This window comes from Accipiter gentilis, chromosome 9 (assembly GCF_929443795.1).
Source record: "Accipiter gentilis chromosome 9, bAccGen1.1, whole genome shotgun sequence".
Classification (NCBI taxonomy): Eukaryota; Metazoa; Chordata; class Aves; order Accipitriformes; family Accipitridae; genus Astur; species Astur gentilis.
Genome location: NC_064888.1, coordinates 3,449,348 through 3,472,790, shown reverse-complemented (window position 1 = coordinate 3,472,790; position 23,443 = coordinate 3,449,348). Strand labels below are relative to the sequence as shown.

Here is a 23,443-nt window from a genome sequence, read left to right as displayed (position 1 = left end):
CCCTGTGTATGTGTTACTGGCTCCTGTCAGGGGTAAAGTTTTAAGCTGGCGGACCTTTGGTCTGTCACAGTGCTACCATCCCTGTGTTTCTATTGAGAATAACATACAAATTAGCACTTACCTGCAGAACGAATAAAACTGGACAACAGAGTACCAAGGAATATAGTGCACTAACCTGTAGGTAGTTCTGGACTGCAGACAGCTCCGACAAAATTTGAGTCTGTGGTGAGTATCAGGGAACTGTGAAGGGTAGCTGCTCCCTGAGAGACAGGGAGCCCCACACAACAGCCAGCAGGACAAGGACCTCGCTAGCCAGCACCCAGCCCCACTGTACATACATACACACACACAAAACAAACAGGACAGGCCTAGGGGTTGTATCTGCATTCAGCTAGGAGTCCAGATAATAAACCAGCTTCCAAGAGATGAGGCAGGTCTGAGATTGAAGTAAGAAGTCAATCTGCAGCTCAGAAGCAGGTCTAGTAACCCAAGGAGTAAGCAAAGCTAAACATCGCTCAGGTAGAACAAAGTCCATGGTGACTAAACAGGGCCAAAGCTAGATTCTAACTCATCAGAACCTGTAACTCAGCTAGGGCTGAGCTTAAATAGAGCTCCTTGGGCCCATGGGCAGAGGATGTGGGTGGAGACCCTGGGTGCAGCTGGTCAGGTCCATTAAGGCCAATTAGTGCCCTCAGGGCCCCGGCCCTGGAAACAGAACTCTTCAGGTATGTTGTCCCTAAATCAGTCCTGCAGAGTCACCTGGATTAGACCTCTGCAACAGACACGGCATCACTCCAGGCTAGGGAAGGTTAGCCACATCACTGATGCTGAACGTAAGTTAAGCCCTCCACAAACCAAAAGCTCTAGGAATTACACTGCAAAGACACCTATGCTGCTTTTTAAGGGAAGATTGGATCTGACCAGGCCTATCTTGGCTAGCCCTGCCTCCCCTGTAGTGGAAACGTGACGCTGGGCCATTAGAGCTGGCTCCTTGTGCGATTACAAAGCATGGATTAAAGCATCTACCTTGCAAAGCCTCCCTCGCACTTACTAGCTTGGACTCCGATGACAAAGTGACCAGCCTGCTCCCAGACCAGACGTGACCTAGGGAAGAAGCTATATGCTGCACTGACGTGGTGCTGTGCCTGCGAATCCAGCTGAACACAAGCCAACCACTGCTAATGCCTTTGTATTTGTAATACAGACTATCAGATAAATCACCCACATCATTGTTAGTTGGCAGTATCTGAAAGAGAAAAGTCTTGAACAACATGAGTTTAATGCAGAAACTCTTGAATTCTAATTGTGGTTTTGACAAAGACTTCCTCATTTCGTCTTTCTTGGCCCTGGTTCTGTAGATACTATCTACCTGCCTGATTGGCACTGAACATAAGTTACCATTTGTAAGCTTGCTGAACACAGATAGTTTAAGCGTTAATACCATTTTTACATGAAGCAAGGCCAGAAGGAACTATGATTTCATCTTCTGATGCCCATTATATAGGCCCATTGCATTTATTCTAAATATTTCCTGTCAGGTGTTCCTGACCTGTGGTGGACAGCAGTTTGCCCCCAGTTTCTATTTTTATTGGAAATCTTGGCCCTGACTTCACGGCATGATTGTACGTGAGCAGTATAAAGCATGAGTACAGAATGATTGTGTTGTGCCTGGCTGGTAAACACTACGCCTGGGAAGACATGGCTAATTTTGCATGCACTGACCCAGCATTTTTGGATGCTCCAAGCCTACTGCACTTTTGCAATAAGCCATGTGGTACCAGAGGGCATGAAGTGCACACCTCTTCCCTGCACCTGAAAGAAAGGAAGAGTCCTGCTTAGCTAGAGAAATTTGGCACCACTGTTATTTGCAGACTCAATGACTTGGGAGAGTCAAATATTTCTGTTCCTTAAAGACCTCACTGACATGCTACAGGTATGGACTGAGGGTGCCAACAGGTGTTAATGGCCCTGACCAGCCTCACCTGAGGCCTTCACCCACACACCTGGTCCACGGGCCCAGGAGCTCCATTTAAGCTCAGGCCTGGCCAGACAATTGTTCCTCATCTAAGTTGCATTATAGGTGTGTTTGTTTTGAGTTTTGGCTCTGGCTTTGTTTCTTGTTTGGACCTGGTTTCTAGATGAACATTAGACTTGTCTTTAGCCTTGTTTTGGGCCTTATCTCCTGCTGTTCTTCACTTTCCTCTCTGGATGGATCTTAGACCTGCTTTGTGTTCTTGCTGTGACTGCTGATGGAGCCTGTTCCCAGCACCCAGCTCTGCCTGTCCTGCTGCAGGACCGTGCCTCTGTTGGTGAGGATACTACCCGTGGTATACCATGGTCACCCTTGGTTCCTAGCTCATCTCACCTCAGGAAGCAGCACTGTCCTCTTTGCTTGCTGACAGAGGAAAAAGAGAGCTCAAGGTGCCACACTGCCAAGGAATTGAGATTTGCTTGGGTATTTGCAATCTGCAAGCCATAATGCCTGTTGCAGAAAAAAAACCAAAAAAGTTCTCAAATTCCTGAGTCTTGTGGGGGACAAGTTCTGCACTTGTAGTGGTTTTGGATATGGTTGGGGGCAACTGTACAGACAACTAGATAGATGTTACTTCAGATCACTAACTAGTAAAGACCAGAAGGAAGTATAAAATGGAACAACAACAACAAAATCTTTCTGATCTCTATAGCCCAGAGGCGTGATACTTGAGGATAATTTGTACAGCTGTCTCAGAACAGAGTTTCATGTACATCAACATTTTAAGAGCACTGAAAATAATCTTTTCAGCGACAACTGCCATGAGAAGAGCTTACCTAACATTAGCCTTGATAATTTATTTCAATTCCTAAATATTTGAAATATCTTTACAAAAACAAGCATCCTCAACAACAAAAATTTCAGAAACAAATTACAGAGATTGATAAAACTGCCTACCTACTTGAATTTTTCTTCAAGTTAGCAGCTCTGTTCTTGAGTATCTTGACTTTAATGTCTTCCCCTGTTTGTCATCAATCTGCCAGGAAAGGATGACATAGTGTCAGGCATAAGTGTAACCTGAATGACATTAAAATGCTGATGACTTTTAAGAATGGGTCATAAAAGAGAAGTCACTAGAGAAATTCTGTAAAGGTCATAAACACTTCAAGGTAAAAAGATGAAGGAACAGCAGTGAGAATGTTAAGATTTGAAGGTGCAAATAATGAACTATTACAGTAGCTAGTAAAGAAAACAACTTCAGAGCATTTTATACCAACAAGTAACACTACAGTATTTTAAAAAAAAAAAAAAAAAAGTCTGTACACATAAAGCTCATTGTTGAGTTCCTTTGTGTGCTAGTACATCTTGTCCTGGTTTCAGCTGGGATAGAGTTAATTTTCTAGTAGCTGGTGTAGTGTTATGTTTTGGATTCAATATGAGAATAGTGTTGTTAACACACTGGTCTCTTCAGTTGTTGCTAAGTAGTGTTTATAGCAAGTCAAGGATTTTTCAGCTTCTCATGCCCAGCCAGCAAGAAGGCTGGAGGGGCACAAGAAGTTGGGAGGGGATGCAGCCAGGAGAGCTGACCTAAAGTGGCCAAAGGGGTATTCCATACCATGTGACCTCATGCCCAGTATATAAACTGGGGGGACTTGGCCTGGGGGGGGATTGCTGCTCGGGGACTAACTGGGCATCAGTTGGTGAGTTGTGAGCAATTGCATTGTGCATCACTTGTTTTGTATTTTCCAATTGTTTTACTATTATTGTCATTTTATTATTGTTGTTGTTATTATTATTATTTTATTCCTTTCTGTCCTATTAAACTGTTCTTATCTCAACCCAGGAGTTTTACCTTTTTTCTTCTGAATCTCTTCTGCATTGCCACTGGGTCGGGGGCGGGCAGGGGAGTGAGCGGCTGCGTGGTGCTTAGTTGCTGGCTGGGTTAAACCACAACAATCTCCATGAGATGTTCTGTTTAGTTTTGCAATGCGAGTTTCTTATTGCTTTCCTAAACGGTATGCAGTCATGGTGCACGCTTCCCTAAATTACAAGGGTTGGCGAAGTACCTTCCTGAAATATCTTGCCTGTATCCAAAAGCAGTAACAGCCGATTTATGCAGTTAGCCGATTTTTCTTGTCACTGGTGAAACTAGATGACTTTCAGCTGTTAGTGTAGTTGCAACATGTTTGTGTGTAAAATCAGTAAATACATTAAGTTTCTACAGTTGGAGCTGTTAAAACAGTGTGATCGCTGGGGGAGAGGGGGAGCTTTTCCTGAGCAGAATCCCAAAAGAATAGAAATTGGCTGGGGAAAAGCACATCAAGAGTGACTATAAAGCTTGCCTCAATAACTCGTAGAACAGTTGCTTTTCCAGTAGAGACTTAAACATCAGCGGCTGCAACAAAAATTATGGATTTCCCAGGTATATTAAAAAATGTAAAAAGGCTTGAGAGTTTTCTGCTATAAAGGTCTTATTCCCTATTTTCTGGAAGAAATCTGTCCACCTTTGCTATGTATTTTTTTATTATTGGAAAAAATGCGTGTTGTAACAGCCATGTCCCAAATATGTAAATGACATAATGATCAAATGGAGCAAAGGAGAGTTTTCCCAATGCTGAAGCAAACTTAATTTTAAGGAATGTAACCTATTAAAGGAAAAAATGAGTAATTTCTGTTGAAGGCAGTTTGACATGAGCAGCAAGAAAAAAATGTTCCAGCGAATTTGTTTGGAAATGGGTTCGTTTTACTTGTTCAAGCACTGAGGTCTCTCTGACTGTTTTCTTCATGTTAGGAGACCGACTTTTAAAAAAGGGATTTTGGTATATGAAATACTTGAAACTCAGCTCAAGATGTATGGGGCAAAAAGCGTATGAGAAATACATGAGTAACTGCAGAAAACTGAGAGAAAAGCTGACAGCACTAACTTTCTCACCAGTGCCTGGCATCAGGTACGCTCTCCTTCCTTCTACCACGCACCAGCATTCAGAGACGTGTGTGGTTCTTTTTTTGCAAGAGGGTGAGGACGAAAGTTTGACTGAATGCCTCCTGGAAAGCCCTATACGCTGTATTCAACAGAGACATCGCAGAGAAGGTAAAAAAAAAATTGCAAAAAATGTTGACAGCTGTAGACATGGTACTGGGTTTGACCTTTCTGATTCTAAAAAGTGGAACTTCTTTTTTTTTTTTTTTTTCCCAAGTATTTACTTCCTTTTCTGATGCATTTTGAAACTCGAATAGAAAAAATACCGAGTATTTTTTTTGCTAGATATGGAACTGTAATTGTAGACAAAAGAAATACCGATGTTCTAGCGCTAAGCTGAAGTAGCTATTGCAACGCTTAAAGAACAAAAAAGATCGAGGTATTTTATTGTCTAGCCCCATTAAACCTCCTTAGGTTTTGGTTGCGTGCACCCCCCCAGCTCTAAAAATACGTTTTTGTTGGAACAGGGGCAGCAGCGAGCGATCCCGGGGGGTTCCGACGCCTTACACCGACGGCCGACGAGCCGGCTCCCCGCCCAGCCGTCCGCCCGGCCTGCTCCGCACCGGGTAAACGCCGCCAACCGGCGCCCCTCGGCCTCCTCAGCGCCCCGCCGGCGGAGGAGGGGGAGGGGGAGGGGCGGCCCGCCCGCTAACGGCCGTCTCCTGACGCCATCCGCAGGCGCCGCGGCGCGGCCCGGCGGCCCCGGCCGCGGCCGGGACCGCAGTGACGGCGGGGGCCGCCCCGAGCTCCGCCCCTGCGCCGCGGCGGGGGGCGCCGCGCGGCACCACGCGCTGCCCGCTCGCCGCCTGAGGGAGCCGCGGCCGCCGCCGCCGCTTCCCGCGCCCAGCCCTGCCCTATGGCTTCCCCGGCGGCGGCGGGGCCCGGCGCCGCGCTGCCCCCGGGCGCTGCCCGGCGCGATTTCTACTGGCTGCGTTCCTTCATCGCCGGAGGTGGGTGCTCTCTTGCGGGCCTGTCGCGGGAGGGGAGCAGGGGAGCCGGGGCGGGGGCGGCGCGGCGGAGGTCGCTTCCGTGTCAGTGGCCCCGGTGCAGCTGCTGTCCGGAGGGTCGTGTCCTGGGGGGGAGGCGGGGGCCTCGCTTCCCCCCCCCCCTTTTTTTTTTTTTTCCTTTTTGCCCCCTTTTTCCCCCAGTGTGCTAACGCAGGTGACTCGGTACAGGCGCGTGTGTGAGGAGCAGCGAAGAGCCCCGGGTAGTCGCTGGTTAAGGAGCCCGGACCCTCGCTGGGGCGCTCGGGGAAGGCGGGTTATCCGTGTCCCGAGACTGTCGCGACTGCTGTTGTCCAGATTGAGGTGGCGCGAAGCGGGGACGACACGGGACGGCAGCCTAGCGAACACAACCCCACGTTATTAACCTCTTGGAGAAAAAGCCCGGTTATTCTTCCTGTAGGGTGTTGTCCCAGCTGCCTGCTTTGCAAGGGGGTGGGGAAGATGTTCTGTTCAGAAAGATCAGAAGTTTTCGCGTCCCGCCGCACTCGCTGGAGGCTCCCGCTCCCCGAAGTAGCGCGGGGTGCGGCGCAGCCGGCTCCTCCGGGGCGAGCGGCGAGGGCTGTTTTCCGCAGAAGGGAGGGAGGAAGCGGGGCGGAGAACTCGCTCCAGTAACTTTCTCGGAAAGCTGCCGCCGGGGGTTCAGCGGCTGAGCTCTCAGAGAGGGTGGCCCCGGAGTTTGTAATCGGGAAAAGTAGCTTAGGCGTTTCATTAAGGCTTTAACGGTTTTGTAACGTGCTTCCAATAGAGGCTGTTTACTCGTCGTCAGGGCTTTTTCCAGTTCCTAACCGAGTTTCTCCTCCCCTGTTCCATTTACAAATGCGCTAGAAAAATCCCTTCTTTATCTGCCGACCTAAAGAACTTTGGCATCCCGTCACTTTTCTGTTTCCCCTCTTGGAAAGGTGTTGCAGGATGTTGTGCCAAAACAACTACTGCACCGCTGGATCGAGTAAAGATTTTGCTGCAAGCTCATAACCACCATTACAAACATCTAGGTAAGATGGCTGCTGTGTGTCTAATTTTTGGTTTTGAATGCAATGGGTATGGTTTGGGTATGTTGATTTACTCGGCCACGTGGCTGATTAAAAAAAAAGGCGCTAATCAGACAGAAGGTCAGATCTGTCTGGTCGGTCTCTGTGCCGTGTTTTGTTAGCATTTAAAAAGAAAAACAAAGCCCTGCGCGAGTAAGTTGCGGTCGTGGTTGATGCGCTAGAGACTGAGATGTCAGAATAATCCTCAATAAGGCGTATGAGAGCTAGGCTTGATCTTCCCCTTACTGAAGCCAGCAGGAGAATGGTAAAATTCTTATTTTATGTAAAAACTGTCACCGCTGGTAACTGCTGCAATCTGCTACAGTGGTTGCCAGTTCCCAGAGGCTGTGGGAATCGGTGGTTTTCAGAACTTGGTAGCCCTTACGGGGGCTGCTGATTACAAGACAGCGACCGACAAATCCCACAAGGCTCATGTGCTGCTTATGCTCGCAGACAGCAGCGCGGTTGACTTGAATTGAAGATAGAAGTGGATTTGTGCTTGCCGTAAGGTGCAGGTGATCTGTATTCCGGCATCTGTGTTGCATCATGGTGAGAGAATAAACTCTCAGTTGTCAGCATGTTCAGAACTGTTCTCTTTAAGGCTGTAACAGTGCCCTCTTGTGCATAGTATTTGAGGTTTTTTATGTCCTATGTTCTTGAAATATGTCATGACTTATGTTCCAAAATTTAAGCGTGTTACAATTGTCAAGAAAAAAAAAATTGAGTTGGTTAATTTTACATGTAATAAAACTTCAGAATTTTTAACTTAGGCACTAAAGATCATTTTTTTTAAAGGCTGGAAAAATAAATCTTGAACCAAAATTCAATGGCTAGCTATTCACTTCACTGTACCAAAAAGGCAAACACATGTAATGTGGCGTTTTAGTAACACAGTCATGTAAGTGTGCGCTCAAATCTGTAGTCTAAGAATTGAAGGCTGAAATAATTGGTTTGACTGATATTTTAAATTCTTATTTTCTGTTTGCTTTGTACTGTGCCATAATTGGCAAGTAAAATCTTATATTCTTCCCTATTTAGGGTGTTAGATATGATGTGCTTATTCGAAATGTGTCTGACTTGAATGCATGTCCTTGTTACGTGTAGGCAAAAAAGAAAATTACATGGATGAGATACCTGTAAGTGCACGGAAGCAGTGGATTAGTTCATCAAAGTCCTCACTAAGTGTTTTTACTGCCCTTGCTCTGTGGAGTTCATGCCACATGGATCTTGGAGCATGTGTTTTCAGAAATAAGATCAGTAACTGCTCATTGCAGGGTAGAGAAAAATTCTAAGCATGGCATAAGTATTTTCAGAGGCATATGATAAGCATGACATCTTAAAAATACATTTAATATTGTATTCTTAGAACTCCAGAAACTAATTAATATTTGTTTTATTTAAACTTCAAATGAAAGTTTGTCAACTACCCTTTTTTCTGCCTGAAAGCAAGATAAACGTGTAAGCCTTTTTCATGTTCAGCTCTTATGTTATTAACTAGTCGCGTATGAATGAAAGCTGTTTAACTGTTGCAGTTTATTCCTTTACAACAACAAAACAAGTCAATTTCGTAGCAATTGTGCGTAACTAATAATATGTTTATAATAAAACTGTAGGTTTTGCCCAAACTTTGTGTGATCTTGCATTGTTTCCCACCTATTAAAAGGGAATAGGATTGCTTCTTGTTGCAACAACTCTGGGACAGGAAGTGTGAGATGTTTAAGTTGTAAGTAATGAGAGTCTTAAACTTGTTTACTTAATTTCCTCAGTGATGGCATTTAACCCGTAATTTAGCATGTAGCAATATTAGATTGTTTTCCCATGGTTTAAAAGTATTTATTTATTTATTTTGAATTGACTGAATTGCAAGTCAACCAGTTTCCATCCTTCTGTTGCTAGTATTAGCTTCTGTGGGTGGATAGTATTATTGGCAATAGGATTGCTTGCAGTCCAGGCAAGTCATGGGGCCTGAATGCATGAATTCAGAAAGAGGTCCACCGAGTGTGGGAGGTGAGAAAGCTGATAAAACTATACCTTAAACCTCCTCCTTCTGGAAATGTTTGGGCATCGAAAGGGGATTTTCCACTCTCCATACTTATATGAGCAGCATGATCCGGCCTTAGTTCTATGCATACTTTCTTAATGTCAGTAATATTTGCTTGATTTTTTTTTTTCCCCTCCCCCCAGTGTAATTGTTAAATACCTCTTTTTGTATTGCTGGCAGGAGTGTTTTCTACATTGTGTGCTGTCCCCAAAAAGGAAGGTTACCTTGGGCTGTATAAAGGAAATGGGGCAATGATGATTAGAATCTTTCCATATGGCGCAATTCAGTTTATGGCATTTGACCAATATAAAAAGGTAGTTGAATTTATTTTGTTTTCCTTTTCTTTTTTTCTGCCTACAAAGAATACAGATTCTTTAAGTGATCGAAACTAACACTGAAACTTTTGTATCTTCTTAATTAGCTGCATGTCTTTTGGGTAAAGGCGACAGTGAAACTTTTAGCAGTGTTGCTTAAGGAAAAAATTCCCACTGATTTTTGTACCTTTGTATTGTTGAGAATAATAGCCTTTTTTTTTTTTTTTTTAAAGAAAGAAGAAAGTAATCTAAAGTCTGCTGCTATTTGTATTGCTATAAGTTAGCCCTTTGTGAATAATATAGGAACAAAATGTAAAATGGAGATTCTTTGTTATATTGTGTTGGGATTCTTAGTTCTTGATGGGTGGAATAACTTAAACTTGAAAGTCTGTCTGGATATGACTGTTATATTTGACCTGATGAACGACCGTGTCAGCCTCTAGATAAAAATAACCTGGAAGAAAAAATTCTCATTTCAGGGTCCCGCAAGGTTTTCAAATTCCTTTCTGCTCTCATGGATTTACTCTTTCATAATAAATACATAATAAATCCCTGCAACATCTTTTGGGGGTCAGGTGTTAGCATGAACATGTTTTTAAACATTGCTTATATGTGGTGAAAGATGCCATTTTACTGTTAGCAATGAGGAATTCTGTGTTTGAAAGGTCAGATTTAGTACCCAGTGAAGTAAATTGCATGATCTTTACTGAAGACAGTGAGATTGAAATTGTGATTGCCTTCCCTAAAGAGCAAATTTCAGAAGGCTAATACAAAGAAATAGCTGTAATGAGTTTCATGTGTTCTTTTTGTGTGGTGTAATCATAAATGCTGTTGATCTATGCTTGTTTTATGTTGTGTTGAATAAAAGACTGCATGCCATGCTTTATAATGAAATGATTTATGAATCTGCAAATTTCAAGAAACTGTTTAGCATTGTAGCAGTTTCTTTTATGTATTAACTGACAACAAACATTCAAGATGTTTTGCAGGAATGTGTAAAAGGAAAAAAATCTTAAAGAAGGAAGATATTAAATGATATTCTTTCTGGCAGAAACTGCTTCTTAAATAGTCTCAGTTATTTGATGAAAGCCTGGAAACTAATTTTTAACTTCCTTCCAGGATGTAACGTAACTTAAGAAGTTCTTGCTCTCAAATGCTTGTCCGATTTCTCTCTCTCTTTTTTTTTTTTAATCCAGTTAAAGTCTTAAAAATATCTTTATAGGAGTACATTTCACGTGCTGTGCATGGAAGAAAAATTTACTCTTCTCAAATGTGTAATTTTTCAACTTTGCTCAGTGTCCTTTGCTCTCTATCATGCAACAAGGATAGTATTCTGTTTGCCTTGTTTGACACACATTAAAGATAACTAAATAAACAATTAATCTAGTTTCTGAAGTAAACACCACAAATACTTTCAACTAATCGTTCTGCCTTGTTAGTAGAATTTTAGAACTTTCATGTTTTTAATAAGAAATTGGTAACAGCAGCAATGTTAAGAAAATTCTTTTAACAGTAATTAAGTGCTCTGGTTTGAATTTGCAGTGTTGTAAACTTTTTGGAAACAGCTACAGAGTTTGCATTAATGTGCTAATAAACTGTGTGATGTACTTCCCTGTATTTTTCTGATATACGATTATCGTAAATGTTCTGTATTTTGTAGGTAATAAAGAAGCAACTTGGCATTTCAGGGCACGTGCATCGATTAATGGCTGGATCCATGGCAGGTATGGTTTTGTACTTGGATTTCAGACATCCCTTTTACTGAAAAGTTAATATTTGTTTAGAGAATGATTTGATGTGTTTTCAGGTCAAACTGTTGCAAATTTGTATTAAGCAAAAATACTAGTAAATGGTTAATGTAACATAGTTGCCTAATTGAAAACTGTTTGTCTAACAGTATTCTTTAAAATACCTTTCTTCAAGCATTGAATTCTGCGCTATGTCGTAAAGCACAGTTTTTATAGTGTTTATTACGGCTTTTAAAAAATGAAAAATCCAGTGTCATCAGATGAAGTATAAAGATGCAGGGTTTTGTAGAATTGGCTCATCAGCCTGCCTGCCATTGCCACTAGGTTGAATATAAGCCCATAGAAGTAGAGAGAACTGTAGCTCCTTAAATGGGTGGATTCTTTGGATTTGCCAGGAATGTCTATACTTTTTAACATCCAGTGCAGGATTGTCATGATGATACTCTTTAGATCATATGTGTGAATGTTAAAAAACATCATTTATCAGTTAGTGCAATAGCAGTAGAAAAGCCCATTTGTAAACTGCCAGTATATAGTATGATCATACATTTCTATTTTCCTCTTGTTAGTCATTCAGCCAAAAGTAGCCAAGAAAAAACAGGGAAAGGTAAGTAATAGTGGACTGATTTTTAATTGAGGTGGTTCTTCATGTGCTTTTTACTTTGTAAAACAGGCTTAATACTGTCTAGAGACAGTCCTTAAATAGTTATGACATGAGTATTAATATTTAGCTTCTTTTGGAATAAAAATACTGTGCTTTGTTAATACTGCCTTTAGTTAACCTAGGAAGACCTTCTGAAAGTATTTTGGCTTTGCGTGCCATCAGAGGAAAAGGAAAGAGAATCAAATGAAACAATTCAAAGACCCTGAAAACTAGCAAAACCCATTTGGCAAGATATGTTCCAGAACTTGGCTGACTTTCTATCTGAAAGAAGTGGGAAAAAAATACATAATTTTTTTTTTTTTCTTTCTCCATGCACTTCCCTCCCCTGGCTTTAACTGTACTAAAGAACACTTTTTTTTCTTTTCCCCACAAGAAGCTTATTATTAGCTTTTTTTCAGAAGCCTTGTCAGAGACCTGGAACCTGACTTGTGAGGCACTGTGAAAACATTGAATAATCAGCTTAACTCTGTCAGCGTTGAACACGCTGGAATTCTTTGTTCAGATAAATTAACAGCATCTGGCATTGTTTTAAGCACCTTACTGGTTAAATCTGTTTTGGGTGGTTAGAGTAATAGAAATAAAATTAATATACACTCCTGTCTGGAAACCATGATCAAATGAAAAGCTTTGTGTGGTGCATTTCAGGACAATATACTCAATAGTCTGGTATTGAGAACCCCAAAACTGAGTAGATGAGCTAGACTTTGGTGTGCAGTGAAATGAATATAGCAGTCAGGTATAGAAATAGTATCACATGTGAGTGTCTTGTGATTTGTTTACTAGGTGGCATTAACTGCTTTTTGGGATATTAATTAGATAAATAAGAGGGGAGGGTTTATATTGAGTATGCCAAGAAGATGTAAAGGAGGAAGGGGGCACTAAGATGAGCATAGTGTTTGAAATCTGATACAGAATTCTCTAGGTTTGCAAACAAAATAAGACTTTTAAAAGCAATTGGTAATATTACTTGCTTTAACTCCTGTGGCTTAGTTTCTTATTGGCTCCAGTAAGGGATATTATTCTGTTTCTTCCGAGTTTAAATGACTAAAGGAGACGAAGTGCTACATGAACGCCAATGGTGGGTGGAGGGGGGTCTTCACAGTTTCCTGGAACCCAATATTACACAGTTGAAAATGGATAAACCCTTGTTTCCCATTCCTTTTTTTCCCCCCTCTACTCCATCTAGCCACATAGCTGCCTGCTTTCACTTCTATGTATGCTACCGATAGTTAAATGTTGCTTATGTCAGTGTTTCCAACATTACTAGCAGTCAACAGACCTGAGTCAGCTTCAAAGTGGTGGGAAACATTGGAGTATCTTCTGTAACTGATAAACAGGATCAAAAGCATATCCACAGGGAAAAACAAGGCAATGAGGATGGGGGTAGTGGAGTGAGAGAAAAGAAAAACCTATTGTAATGCATACATTTAAGGAGGCCAAGCTAAAGTTACTGGGGAAACTTTAACTCTGAATTTCCTGAGTCTTGTGTGATTCAAATTTCAGCTGTAACACCTCATTAACAGATAAATGGTGTATGACTTCTTTTAAGGAAAAACAGAGCCGGGTCTAAGATAGAGAAATCATAGAGGTTAGTGGGGTTTAGGAAACAAAATGATCAAATAACACCTGTATCACAGGATGATTTTGCCAATCTAAATCTTATTTTAGTTTTCTAGTTGAAAAATCTGAATTAAAGCACAGAAATGTGTATTTCCTCCCCTGCACTTGATTAACTTAAAAATAAAAACCCCTACAAGACTAGATGTTATCTAGAATAAACTCAAGTTCCACGAAACTAATACAGAAAGCATATTTTTGATTTTATCTTTTTACTTATAGTAAAAGTGATTGGAGAATAGTACTGATCTCGGATGACACTGCCTGTCTCAATTTTAAATAGTATGTAATTATTAGTTACGTATTTGAGTCAACATTTTAAAGGAATCTGTGCTCTTTATTTCTTCAGGTGCAAGTCAGAAAGAAACAATTATATATTGGAGGTCTAGAAATATTAGGACTTGTAAATTAGGCAGTTCCTTAACCTGTCCGATAAATGCTCTTTGTCATGAGCTATTTCTCTGTATGTATAGTTCCTGAAGCTTTGTTTTATTCAGAAGATGCCTCATTGATGAATTAATCTTTGTACTACTTAAGGAGCATATCTTCTGCAGTTCAAGGCTGTGACCTGTGCTTATCACTTTTTGAACTGTGTATACCTCTGAATCACCTGGTAGTACTTAATTTGATCTATTGATAAACTACAAAGAGCATGATACAGAAATCATAAAAACTTGCGTATCAGATATGTTTGCAGTACCTAATATTTGTAAATGTATTTCACTTTTTTTCCTTGCTCCAGATAGTTTTTTATTTTTATTTTCAAAGAAAGAAAATTACTAAGAATGGAGGAATAATAGGGAAATTGGGAGACAGAGATAAATCCCTATACAGCTAATCTCATTGTTAACTCCCAAAGCCTGGGAAGCAAATCAAGGACAGTCTAATTCCTCTTGTGCTTCATTAGCGCGAAGTCTCAGTAAAGGTCTGTGTAACCCAGTATCTTGTCCCCAAGAGTGGTCAAAGGTGCTTGAGGACAATTATGGTAAGTGAAGAATGGTCTTTCCCCGACTTCCTTGACTTCTGAGTCAGCATTTGCAATGAAAATGTCTGCTGTTTTTGAAGAAGTGGTTCCTTAAAGGAGGGAGGAGCTACATTGTCCTATTGTGATTATTTCAGATCAGACACTGGGAATTGCAGTAAGTATCTCTTAAGTGTTGAGATACTTCCTAATTCTGTCCTGTTTAACCAACCGTGGGAGAGATTTTTGGCTCAGCTCTCATTATTTGGGATGGACTTTGCTTCCTCAAGAAAGGGAATCGGCCTTAATATGCTGTGGTCTGACTTCTGATAACGCATAATATTTAGGGAGTAGAGATGAGATTAGTAATTTTGTAGACTCAGCACAATGACTTTGTGTCCCAAAGCTGTCTGCCATTTCTTCCAGAAAGAACAGTGTCTGTCCTGAGCCCCAAAGGAAATCTTGATCCCTTGTATGTACCTTTTGCTTATATGAACAGTAAGCAGTAACATGCCTCTCCCAGTTGTTTCAAGAAAGCGTATTTTGTGGCTGATGTTAGAAATCCCATTTTTTTCAGAATTCATGGCTAGAGGATTTTAAGAAAAAGTAAAAAAAAAAATTAAAAAAAAAATTACCCTATTTAAATCCTTACCACATACGGTTTCTTTCAGTTCCATCTGTTTGGTTTTTTTTTTTTCAATTGTACTATTTTGGGACTGTGTTCACTAGGTAGTGCATTCACCAAGCTCTTCGTTAGTCTGTTTGCTGGTCTTTGTTCAGAGAATATTCCTGGATACATATCGGAGCATGATTGGAAAGAGAAGGGGGATAAAGTTGTCTGGTTTCTGAAGTGGGATGACTTTCCTGTGAACTCAAGCTCTGTAAAAGCTTTTTTATCTTTGTTTTATTTTTTTTAAACTGCTTGAATTCATCCATTTTAGAATATTTCTGGACATCTTAGGCAATCCATTCGGAAAAGGCTGTAGTCTTGAGGGATTGCATTTAATAATGTAGGTCAGTGGAAACAGTCCTAAAGTTGCTTTGGTGTTTTGTAGCTTCCAACTTTTGAACCCTATGGGTGAGACAACACCAGAAATCAACAGCAGATGTCTGCTTTTTGTTTAGAGGAATCGTCCAAAATCTCTGAAAGAGATGTTTTTGTCTTCTAAAATACATTACTGGTAGGATATTCCAGAAGGCCACAAACTTTACTCTCAGTTGACAGTTGACCAGTGTCAGCTTTTTTGATAGCTCACTTATGGCGTTCCTTTTTTTTTTTTTTTTTCCTCCTCATCTAATCCTGGTATCTTCTGTCAGATCATTCAGCTTACTCAAGTTGCTTTTTTTTCCTCTCCAGACATAAAAGTTATGAAGAGTTTGTTTGCTGGAGTTGTGTTGTGTTTGGGTTTTGTTGTTGTGGGTTTTTTTTGTTGTGTTTTTTTGTTTTGTTTTGTTTTCTTTTTCCCTCCCTCTTGTGGTTTTCTCTTGACCTTATGGAAAGGAGGGGAAATGCTACACCTACAAAAAGAGATATCATTAAAAGACTACTAAAACTTAAGAGGAAGTGGCAATTTCCTGCCAGTGTAAAAAGTGTGCTTATCTTCTGTAGGACCAATTTTTAAAGGTGATGTTTAGCTAAATCAGAGCAGCTACTAGAAAACAATATCAGTCATGAAGGTTTTTGTTTTCTTTTTCTCCTTTTCCCAGTTTGTTTTTGTTTTTTTTAGTGGCGGTGGTATACCACCAGAAGATGACCTCTGTTCTTAGTAAACATTTTTATCTATTCCCTCCAAATAATTTGTCAGCATATGAGTGGTTTACCTCAAAAACCAGCAGTAGGAAAGAATTCATTATTCAGTGAACTGTTAGAGGAGTTGTTCTCTGTAGTGGAGTTCTGTTTCCAAAATTACAAGTTGGTCAGCATCTAATCAAGTTTTGAAGCAGTTCATAACTGGATGAATCCTAAGATTTGATTTTTTTTTTTTGGCATCTTAAGTCTAGAAATAGCTTTTTTTGGTCAGAGTTTTAAAACAGAAGTGCTGGTATAACATGAACTATTAAAATGCAGTAATGCAACGCAGTTGAGTACACTTCATTGGTATGATCCTGACTTTATTTTAAATGTCATTAGAATATATTTAGTATTTTCAGATGCAGTAGATAGATACCTGTATCTATATGCAGTAATCACATCAAATTCTGACACTGTTTTTGAAATTAAACATGTACATTTGGTGGATTGTTTTTTATTTATTTTTTTTTAAAGGTATGGTAGGATTAGGTTTCATCACTGCAATCCAGTAAAGCTGATGCGCTTGACTAGCCTGATGCTAATGAGCCATGGACTTAAATGAGATTGCTCATGTGAATACAGTTAGGCCCATAAACCTTTGGAAAATCAAGGCCTAGGTGTGCAGCTTCAGTGAACACCAAGTATAAACATAAATAGTGTGTTGCTGAAGTTAGTGTTCCTATTTGCTGATTACAAGTGACTTCAAGTGTTTCTTTAACAAAATCATTTGTATATGCTATTATACTCACTGCCACAAAAGGAAATTATAATTTTCAAAATAATCCTAGAATCAGATAAGGTGTAGGTGAGTTTTGTTTGCTTGTTTTGTTTTTGTTTTTAATAAAGGTATTACAGCAGTGATTTGTACTTACCCTCTTGATATGGTTAGAGTTCGTCTGGCGTTCCAAGTAAAAGGGGAACACAAGTACATGGGAATTATCCATGCATTCAAGATGATTTACACAAAGGTATTTTTTCTTTTAATCTTCAGTCCTGTCAAAGCAAAATATGCTCTTTAAAGAATGTTGCACTGCATTGAAAATAGTGGCTTGGTGGAAAATAACATGACTTCATTGTGTGCACATTGGATTTTTTTAATGTAAAAAAATATCTGGATGCTTTCTTCTACTTAGGATGCTAAGATATAGCTAAGACTCATTTAAGTGGGAGGTCAAAAACAACAGAGGGAAGTTGCTTTTCAAGAACAAGCAGTAATGATATAAAAAAATTTGGGGAGGAGGGATATGTATAATGTAGAAATGTCTCCTAGAATATGGTGGTGGATGTTGATTTTTCTCCTTTTCACTTCTTTATCTCCTGTGGAGCCAGGCAGTTGTCCCCTCAATTCTTCAGGCACAAGAAATGGAACTTGATGTTAGCTCCTTGGTGCTAGATGATGCTAGTCAGATTGCTGTCACGTGAATCTGTATGAACAGTTGTATAACTTAAGACATTTGTTGTATTTCTTGCCACAAATGTACTTGTATTTTTCTTTTAAAGGAAGGTGGTTTTAGTGGGTTCTACAGAGGGCTGATGCCAACTGTTGTAGGAATGGCGCCATATGCGGGTAAGTTAAAAACAGAATGTGGCAGTCCTTCAGCAGTTATGTGCTACTAAATTTACATAGTATGTTTGCACACCCTAGTTAATTAGCTTCTGTTAAAATCAAGGATTCTGTTTTTTACTGACTGGAGAGGGGAAGCCTGTAGAAGCATTTGCAACTCTTCAATCTTAATCTAGAATTGATCAGTGTTTAAAGCATATTCAACAGGCAAAGCCTAGCTTTTCTGAAACTTGGAGTTGAGAGGGAGAGAGGTAAAGTAGTGGCTCTTTCTCTTCTGTTTCCCAGTTTTCCCACAAGAAAGTATGTATGAGATTTCTCTCAAACAGGTAGATCCATGAGAGAGCAGAGCACTCCAGAGATGGAGACTTAGAGCCTCTGTATTGGCTCCATCTCCTGGTCACTTTTATGTACATACTTGCACAAGCTAAAGCAGTGGGTGATGTGGGATGGAGGAACATCAGAACTGCCTGGCTAAACTACACTAATGTTTAAAAGATGAGAGCCATTTCTTCAGTTAAAAAGATCTCAGGAATTACTCTTAATAGCAATCCAGTAATTTAAACCCTACAGTCTAGCTTATTTAAAGCATTATTTTAATGTTAATTATAAACACTAATTCATTTGGACAGAAGTTACTGTAGAAGTTCAAAATATTATTTGTCTATTTCTTTCTGCTTAAGAAAAACTTCTATAAGATTTGGAAAATAGTTTCATTTTGTAATTGCAGCTTTTTGTTTATGATGATGATGCATCAACAAATAGTTTGCTTTTTTATGAAAGTACATAAAATTAAATTTCCTTTTAGGTTTTTCATTTTTTACCTTTGGTACCTTAAAGAGCATTGGACTTGCTCAAGCACCTAACTTGCTTGGACGGCCTTCATTAGATAATCCCGATGTCTTAGTTTTGAAAACACATGTAAATCTGCTGTGTGGTGGCATAGCTGGAGCAATAGCTCAGACGATATCGTAAGTTTGGGTATTGTGGTTTTTTTTTTTTTTTTTTCTCTATAGCTGTTCATTCTAAAGAAACTTATCTGAGAATATGATTTTATGTAAGTCTAGTTATTAGTAAGGTTTTAAAATCAGGTTAATCAGACACTGGAATTCAGTTATTTCCTATTGTTTCATTTACTAAATATCTATTTAATCTTCAGAGTCTTTAAAGATACATGCATTCAGTTAATTAAACAAATTCAGACAAATCTCCTAAAATCAGTTGGAATCTTGTTTGGTAAACTATGAAATTTTGACCATGAACATAATTTGCAGAATTTTATTATTCCAATTTATTTTCAAAACAATGTAACCTGTGAAGCCATAGAATTACAAAAAAACAACACCCCCCCTCCAAGTCTTAGATATTGTATTTGGCCTTGATTTTTTTTTTTTTATTATTTTGCCTGCTTTCTCATTCTCATGCTGCCCTTGTCATATTTTATGTTGTCCATAAAATAAAATAATTTAATGGACTTATATGGCATCAATTTTTCACTAAATCACTGCATTACAAATGTCATTTTCTATTAATCCTTAAACTGTTAATTTTATTTTTGATTTAGGTGTCTTCTCCCTCCAGCGTTTTACAGACTGTTTTATACTCTCATCTGATCTTCATGTGTCTTCCTTACTTGTGCCAAATGGAATATATTAAGAGATCTGATTTGCTGGTTTTGCTTGTATAGGGGAAGTCTCCCTTTTTGGAGAACTTTCAGCTGTGTTGAGAATCTGAGCCGGATTCCTGACTCACTGAAAAGGGAGCTTGGAGGTTGCACATGGACGTCTTTGTATTCTTTTTTAAACAATATTCATATAGTCATCACACATCTGGTTGAACTGCTGTTCAAATATCTCCTCTGTAGATATCCCCTTGATGTAACTCGTAGGCGAATGCAGTTAGGAGCAGTTCTCCCAGACTCTGAAAAGTGCCTGTAAGTATTTTCTTTTCATCTGTAGTGACTGAATTCTTAGATGTCTGAGCAAAGTTAAATTCTTAGTTTTAAAGTTTTAAAAAAACCAAACCCCCCCCCCCCCCCCCCCAAAACTATTATGTTGTTGATTTCTTCATTCTTTTAATGAGTAAGTTTCCACACAGGCAAAATGTGCCATTACACTCTGGTGTTAAAAAAAACAAAAAACAACTGAAATCACAATGGCACTTTTGTTAGTAATACTGTGTTTGTATTGGTAACATAATTTTTTGTATTTTAACTCGACTTGCCATGTATTTCTTTAATATCAGCAGGATCTTTAAGAGACAGACTGCATGCTTCTACTGAAATTAGATGTTTCAAAGGGTTTTTTAATGGTGCAGAATCTCTTCCATAAGATGATTTTGCATAATACTGTTTTATTTGACCTTTCTTGCATTTACGGCAACGTCACACACCCCACATGTAGTTGGGGTTCCTCCAGTAGAAGTGGAAGTACCATAATATCCTTAAAATCATAGTATTAAATCAGCTCTCATCTTAAAAAACTTTCTGAATTTCAAATTGCCTGAACCAAATTCAATTCCAGGACAGTTTTATCTTGGCTACTTTCAATCTTGTGGAATTGTATATGTTTGAATCCAGTGATTTAGTGTGAACCTCCTGCGTGGTGAATTGGATCTTACTAACAGCAGTCGGTCTTAGTGACCTTTCATAAACAACCTAGATGTTGCTTACTGTGAAAGTTGCTGTTCTGTTTTCCTTAGCAGTCTTAATGGGATTTTTTACTTGGCTATTTTCTGCTCCAGATACTTTTAAAATAAAAATGTGTTGATTGTTCTTGGGGTTTTACTTTCTGCATTTGTGAGAACTACTTCTACAGACATTAGGCTTCCCAATTTAAAAATATTATTGTGACCATGTTTGGAGAGAGCTGTGCCTTGAAGGAGAGTCGACATATATGTCTTTAGAGGATGAGAGGATAAAAGCTTTGAGGCACATGGAAGATGTTCTTAAAGAGCAATGTCTTTAATAGCTTGGAAATACTGAGCACCTTACAGATATTTACATTGTTTTGCATTTAATATCCATTTGCTCAGTTTCATTATCAGTATGCAAGGAAAATCATTCTCCTTGCCTATACACTGCAAATTCTGCTTTTAATAAGGTCAAATATTATATACTTAACAAATTCTAGTATTTCTCTTTTGAGAGAAAATATTAGGTCTTTGTCATGGTGGAGGAAGCTATACTCATGCAAGATGTCAAATACAGAGCTAAACATAAATTTTATATGCGGAGCTTTAGAAGAACGGGTAGTATGATCGAGTGCTCAAAGAGAATGGGATACAAGCCTAAATATTGATCTTTAATGCAAAAAGTGTGTGCTAAGTTGGACAAATTATGTTTCTGTTACTCAGTGTTACATTTGTAAGAAGAATTGATGCTTCTCAACTCCTTCCTGCCAGATAGGCAAGAGAATATGCGTAGCCATTCTGGTGTAAAATGTCTTAATATGTTTTTTAGGGCAGGTGTTTTCAGACTGAAACTTTTTTAGATGGGATTGCACTGTCTCCTTCCCAATTCCCAGCCATTGTGCCCAAATTTCTTGCAGATACTCAGACTGTCTTCTGAGTCCTAAAAAGACTATAATGCTTTGTTATATGGACCAAGTAAAGCAAGTGTCTTGTATTTAAAGAAAGTGATTTTGACTACTGAATATGTGTATCCAGTAATGATTTGAGTTCTTATTTTTTTCCAGTACAATGGTGCAGACACTGAAATATGTATACCAACAACATGGAATACGAAGAGGATTATACCGTGGTTTATCTCTAAATTATATTCGTTGTATTCCTTCCCAGGCTGTGGCTTTTACCACATATGAACTTATGAAACAATTCTTGCACCTCAACTAATTTTTTTTTTTTAGAAGACTTTCCTGTAAAACTACACTATGAGTGCTCAAATTCTATTGGTGAGTAAATTACTTGAAGTTTAAAAAAAAAGCTATCTGTTACTGTGGAACTGCTGCTGTCTGACATTTTTATTTGCCAAAATGTGGTTTATTTCCTGGAGTCAAACCAGGAGACAGATCAAAATAAACATTAGTTAGCTATAAACATTTTTTTTGCACTTGAGCTTCTAGGCTTCATTAGATTAATGTTAAGAATTACACAGTTTTAAAATTACACCCACATTTTATACGGGTTTCAAGCTGTTAGTTATTTAGCTTTATCACCATTCCAGGAGTTACACGCATGGTTATACTGCTTTTTAAGCTAGTAGTTAGACATCTGTTGTTCTTTACAAATTAAATTGAATTAACTGATTTGAACAAAATGCAATGATTTTCATATTCAAATACTTGCCAGCTCTGTAGAAGCTGAACTCATCAGTCTACAACTTAAGCATCTTTTCATTCTTTTTTTTGCATAAGTTTTCTGTATGCAAGAACAATGCATATATCTTCAAATTGGTACATATGAAAGTCTCTTCAACCACTTCAATAAAAAATGACAGGTTATATTTAATATTGTTAGAAATCTTGCAATTTGGAAAGCAGTTTCTTGGCATACATTCTATTCTAAAAAAGGCTGTCATCTACACAAATAAAACCAGGGGGAACTTTTACAGTGAGAAGTGCTAGAAAAGATCTCTTTAAGGCAGTTAGCATGGGCCAATTCTTACAAGGCATTTCTGTACCTTTTCTGTGGAGCTGAATGTTCTCGATTCAGTTTATTGAAGGCTGAGTATTTTATGTACTTTCCAGTACTAGCTTGTGTAAAAAAGTTTGTCCCTACCTTAAAACATGGTGACAAACGACTGCATGCTGCTGCATTTAGTTATTTAGGCATATGGACCATATTCAACCTCTCGCGCAAGAAAAGAAAATGAAGATTGTATTGGAGTCTGTAGATGTGTATATGTACTGTTTCTAAAGTATGGTATGCAATAGGCTATTACATGTTTTCTTCCTCCTGCAATTCCTTTTGTAGAGGGAATTATTTTCCAGACTTGTTTATACATGATTTGCATTGGTACTCTTGATTTTACTCACTTGATTCAGGAAACTGTAAAGCATTTACTTTACATGATGTAAGTTATTTATTTAATGTAAATATTTTAGCAGTGTCTTTTAGAGAATTGGTAATGGTTATGTTAAGTGATGGACGGTAAGATCCATTTGCTTAATTTTGACAAAGTTGACAAACTGGATTTTGAGTTATGTATTCAATACCAACTTTTGTGGCTCAATTTTTTTTCTTTTCAGTTTCTTAAAAATATGTATTTCTTTGATATTTAACAATGTAGCTTATGGAAAGAGAATGAGATGTATTTGAATTTATTTTATTAAAAATTTTGAACTAATGTCTTTGCGTGATTTGTATGTGTTGCAGCCAGAAAGAATGCATGTCTCTGGAATTATCTGTATGCTTGCCTTTCTACATAAATCTGCATAACATTGTCATTCTTAATGAAGAGACAACAAATAAGATTCTTCATCTGTTCTTTAGTTTCACATAAAGGAAAACTAACCAATATCACAGTGAATTTTTGTCTTCTAAAGTCCTTGCAATAGAGCTAAATCCACCTTATAAAAGAAAATAAAAAAAAAGGAATGTGCCATTTTTCATTCTTGTATTGTTTTACTGTGTGAGCAAATAAGCATCTTCTCAGGTGCCAGTTCTTTGCTGTGTTAATACTGATAAGGATGTTTAAATTTAGAGTTTTGAATCTTCATTTTACTAAAAGTGATATATTTAAGGAACTCGTAGATTTGAGCTGTGTCATGAAAATTAAAGCAGTTCTTATGCAGAATAAAGC

General features: G+C 38.8%; 1 protein-coding gene across 6 annotated transcripts; it reads left to right on the top strand.

Moving 5' to 3' along the window:
* The first annotated feature begins 5,778 nt into the window (after nucleotides 1-5,778).
* Nucleotides 5,779-22,987, top strand: SLC25A16 (solute carrier family 25 member 16). Of its 6 annotated transcripts, none has more exons than XR_007507285.1 (9): nucleotides 5,779-5,902; nucleotides 6,856-6,948; nucleotides 9,206-9,339; nucleotides 11,000-11,063; nucleotides 16,968-17,089; nucleotides 17,622-17,688; nucleotides 18,491-18,653; nucleotides 19,247-19,615; nucleotides 21,378-21,429. XR_007507285.1 is itself a non-coding variant. In XM_049810396.1 (9 exons), the coding sequence occupies exons 1-9, from the start codon at nucleotides 5,809-5,811 to the stop codon at nucleotides 21,532-21,534; spliced, it is 963 nt and encodes a 320-aa protein (XP_049666353.1). In that variant the 5' UTR covers nucleotides 5,779-5,808; the 3' UTR covers nucleotides 21,535-22,987. The 6 variants fall into 6 exon arrangements, 5 of the variants coding, with proteins under 5 accessions (XP_049666353.1, XP_049666354.1, XP_049666357.1 ...); XM_049810396.1 differs by having other exon boundaries at nucleotides 19,547-19,615; nucleotides 21,378-22,987; XM_049810400.1 differs by lacking the exon at nucleotides 5,779-5,902 and adding an exon at nucleotides 6,314-6,388 and having other exon boundaries at nucleotides 19,547-19,615; nucleotides 21,378-22,987.
* Nucleotides 22,988-23,443: the final 456 nt, after the last annotated feature.

Excerpts from the sequence above, each read along its gene's own strand:
- SLC25A16 (XM_049810396.1), top strand. The coding sequence starts at position 5,809 with ATGGCTTCCCCGGCGGCGGCGGGGCCCGGCGCCGCGCTGCCCCCGGGC. Across the intron at positions 6,949-9,205 it reads CCACCATTACAAACATCTAG|GAGTGTTTTCTACATTGTGT; the intron begins GTAAGATGGCTG and ends TATTGCTGGCAG. Across the intron at positions 19,616-21,377 it reads CCAGACTCTGAAAAGTGCCT|TACAATGGTGCAGACACTGA; the intron begins GTAAGTATTTTC and ends ATTTTTTTCCAG.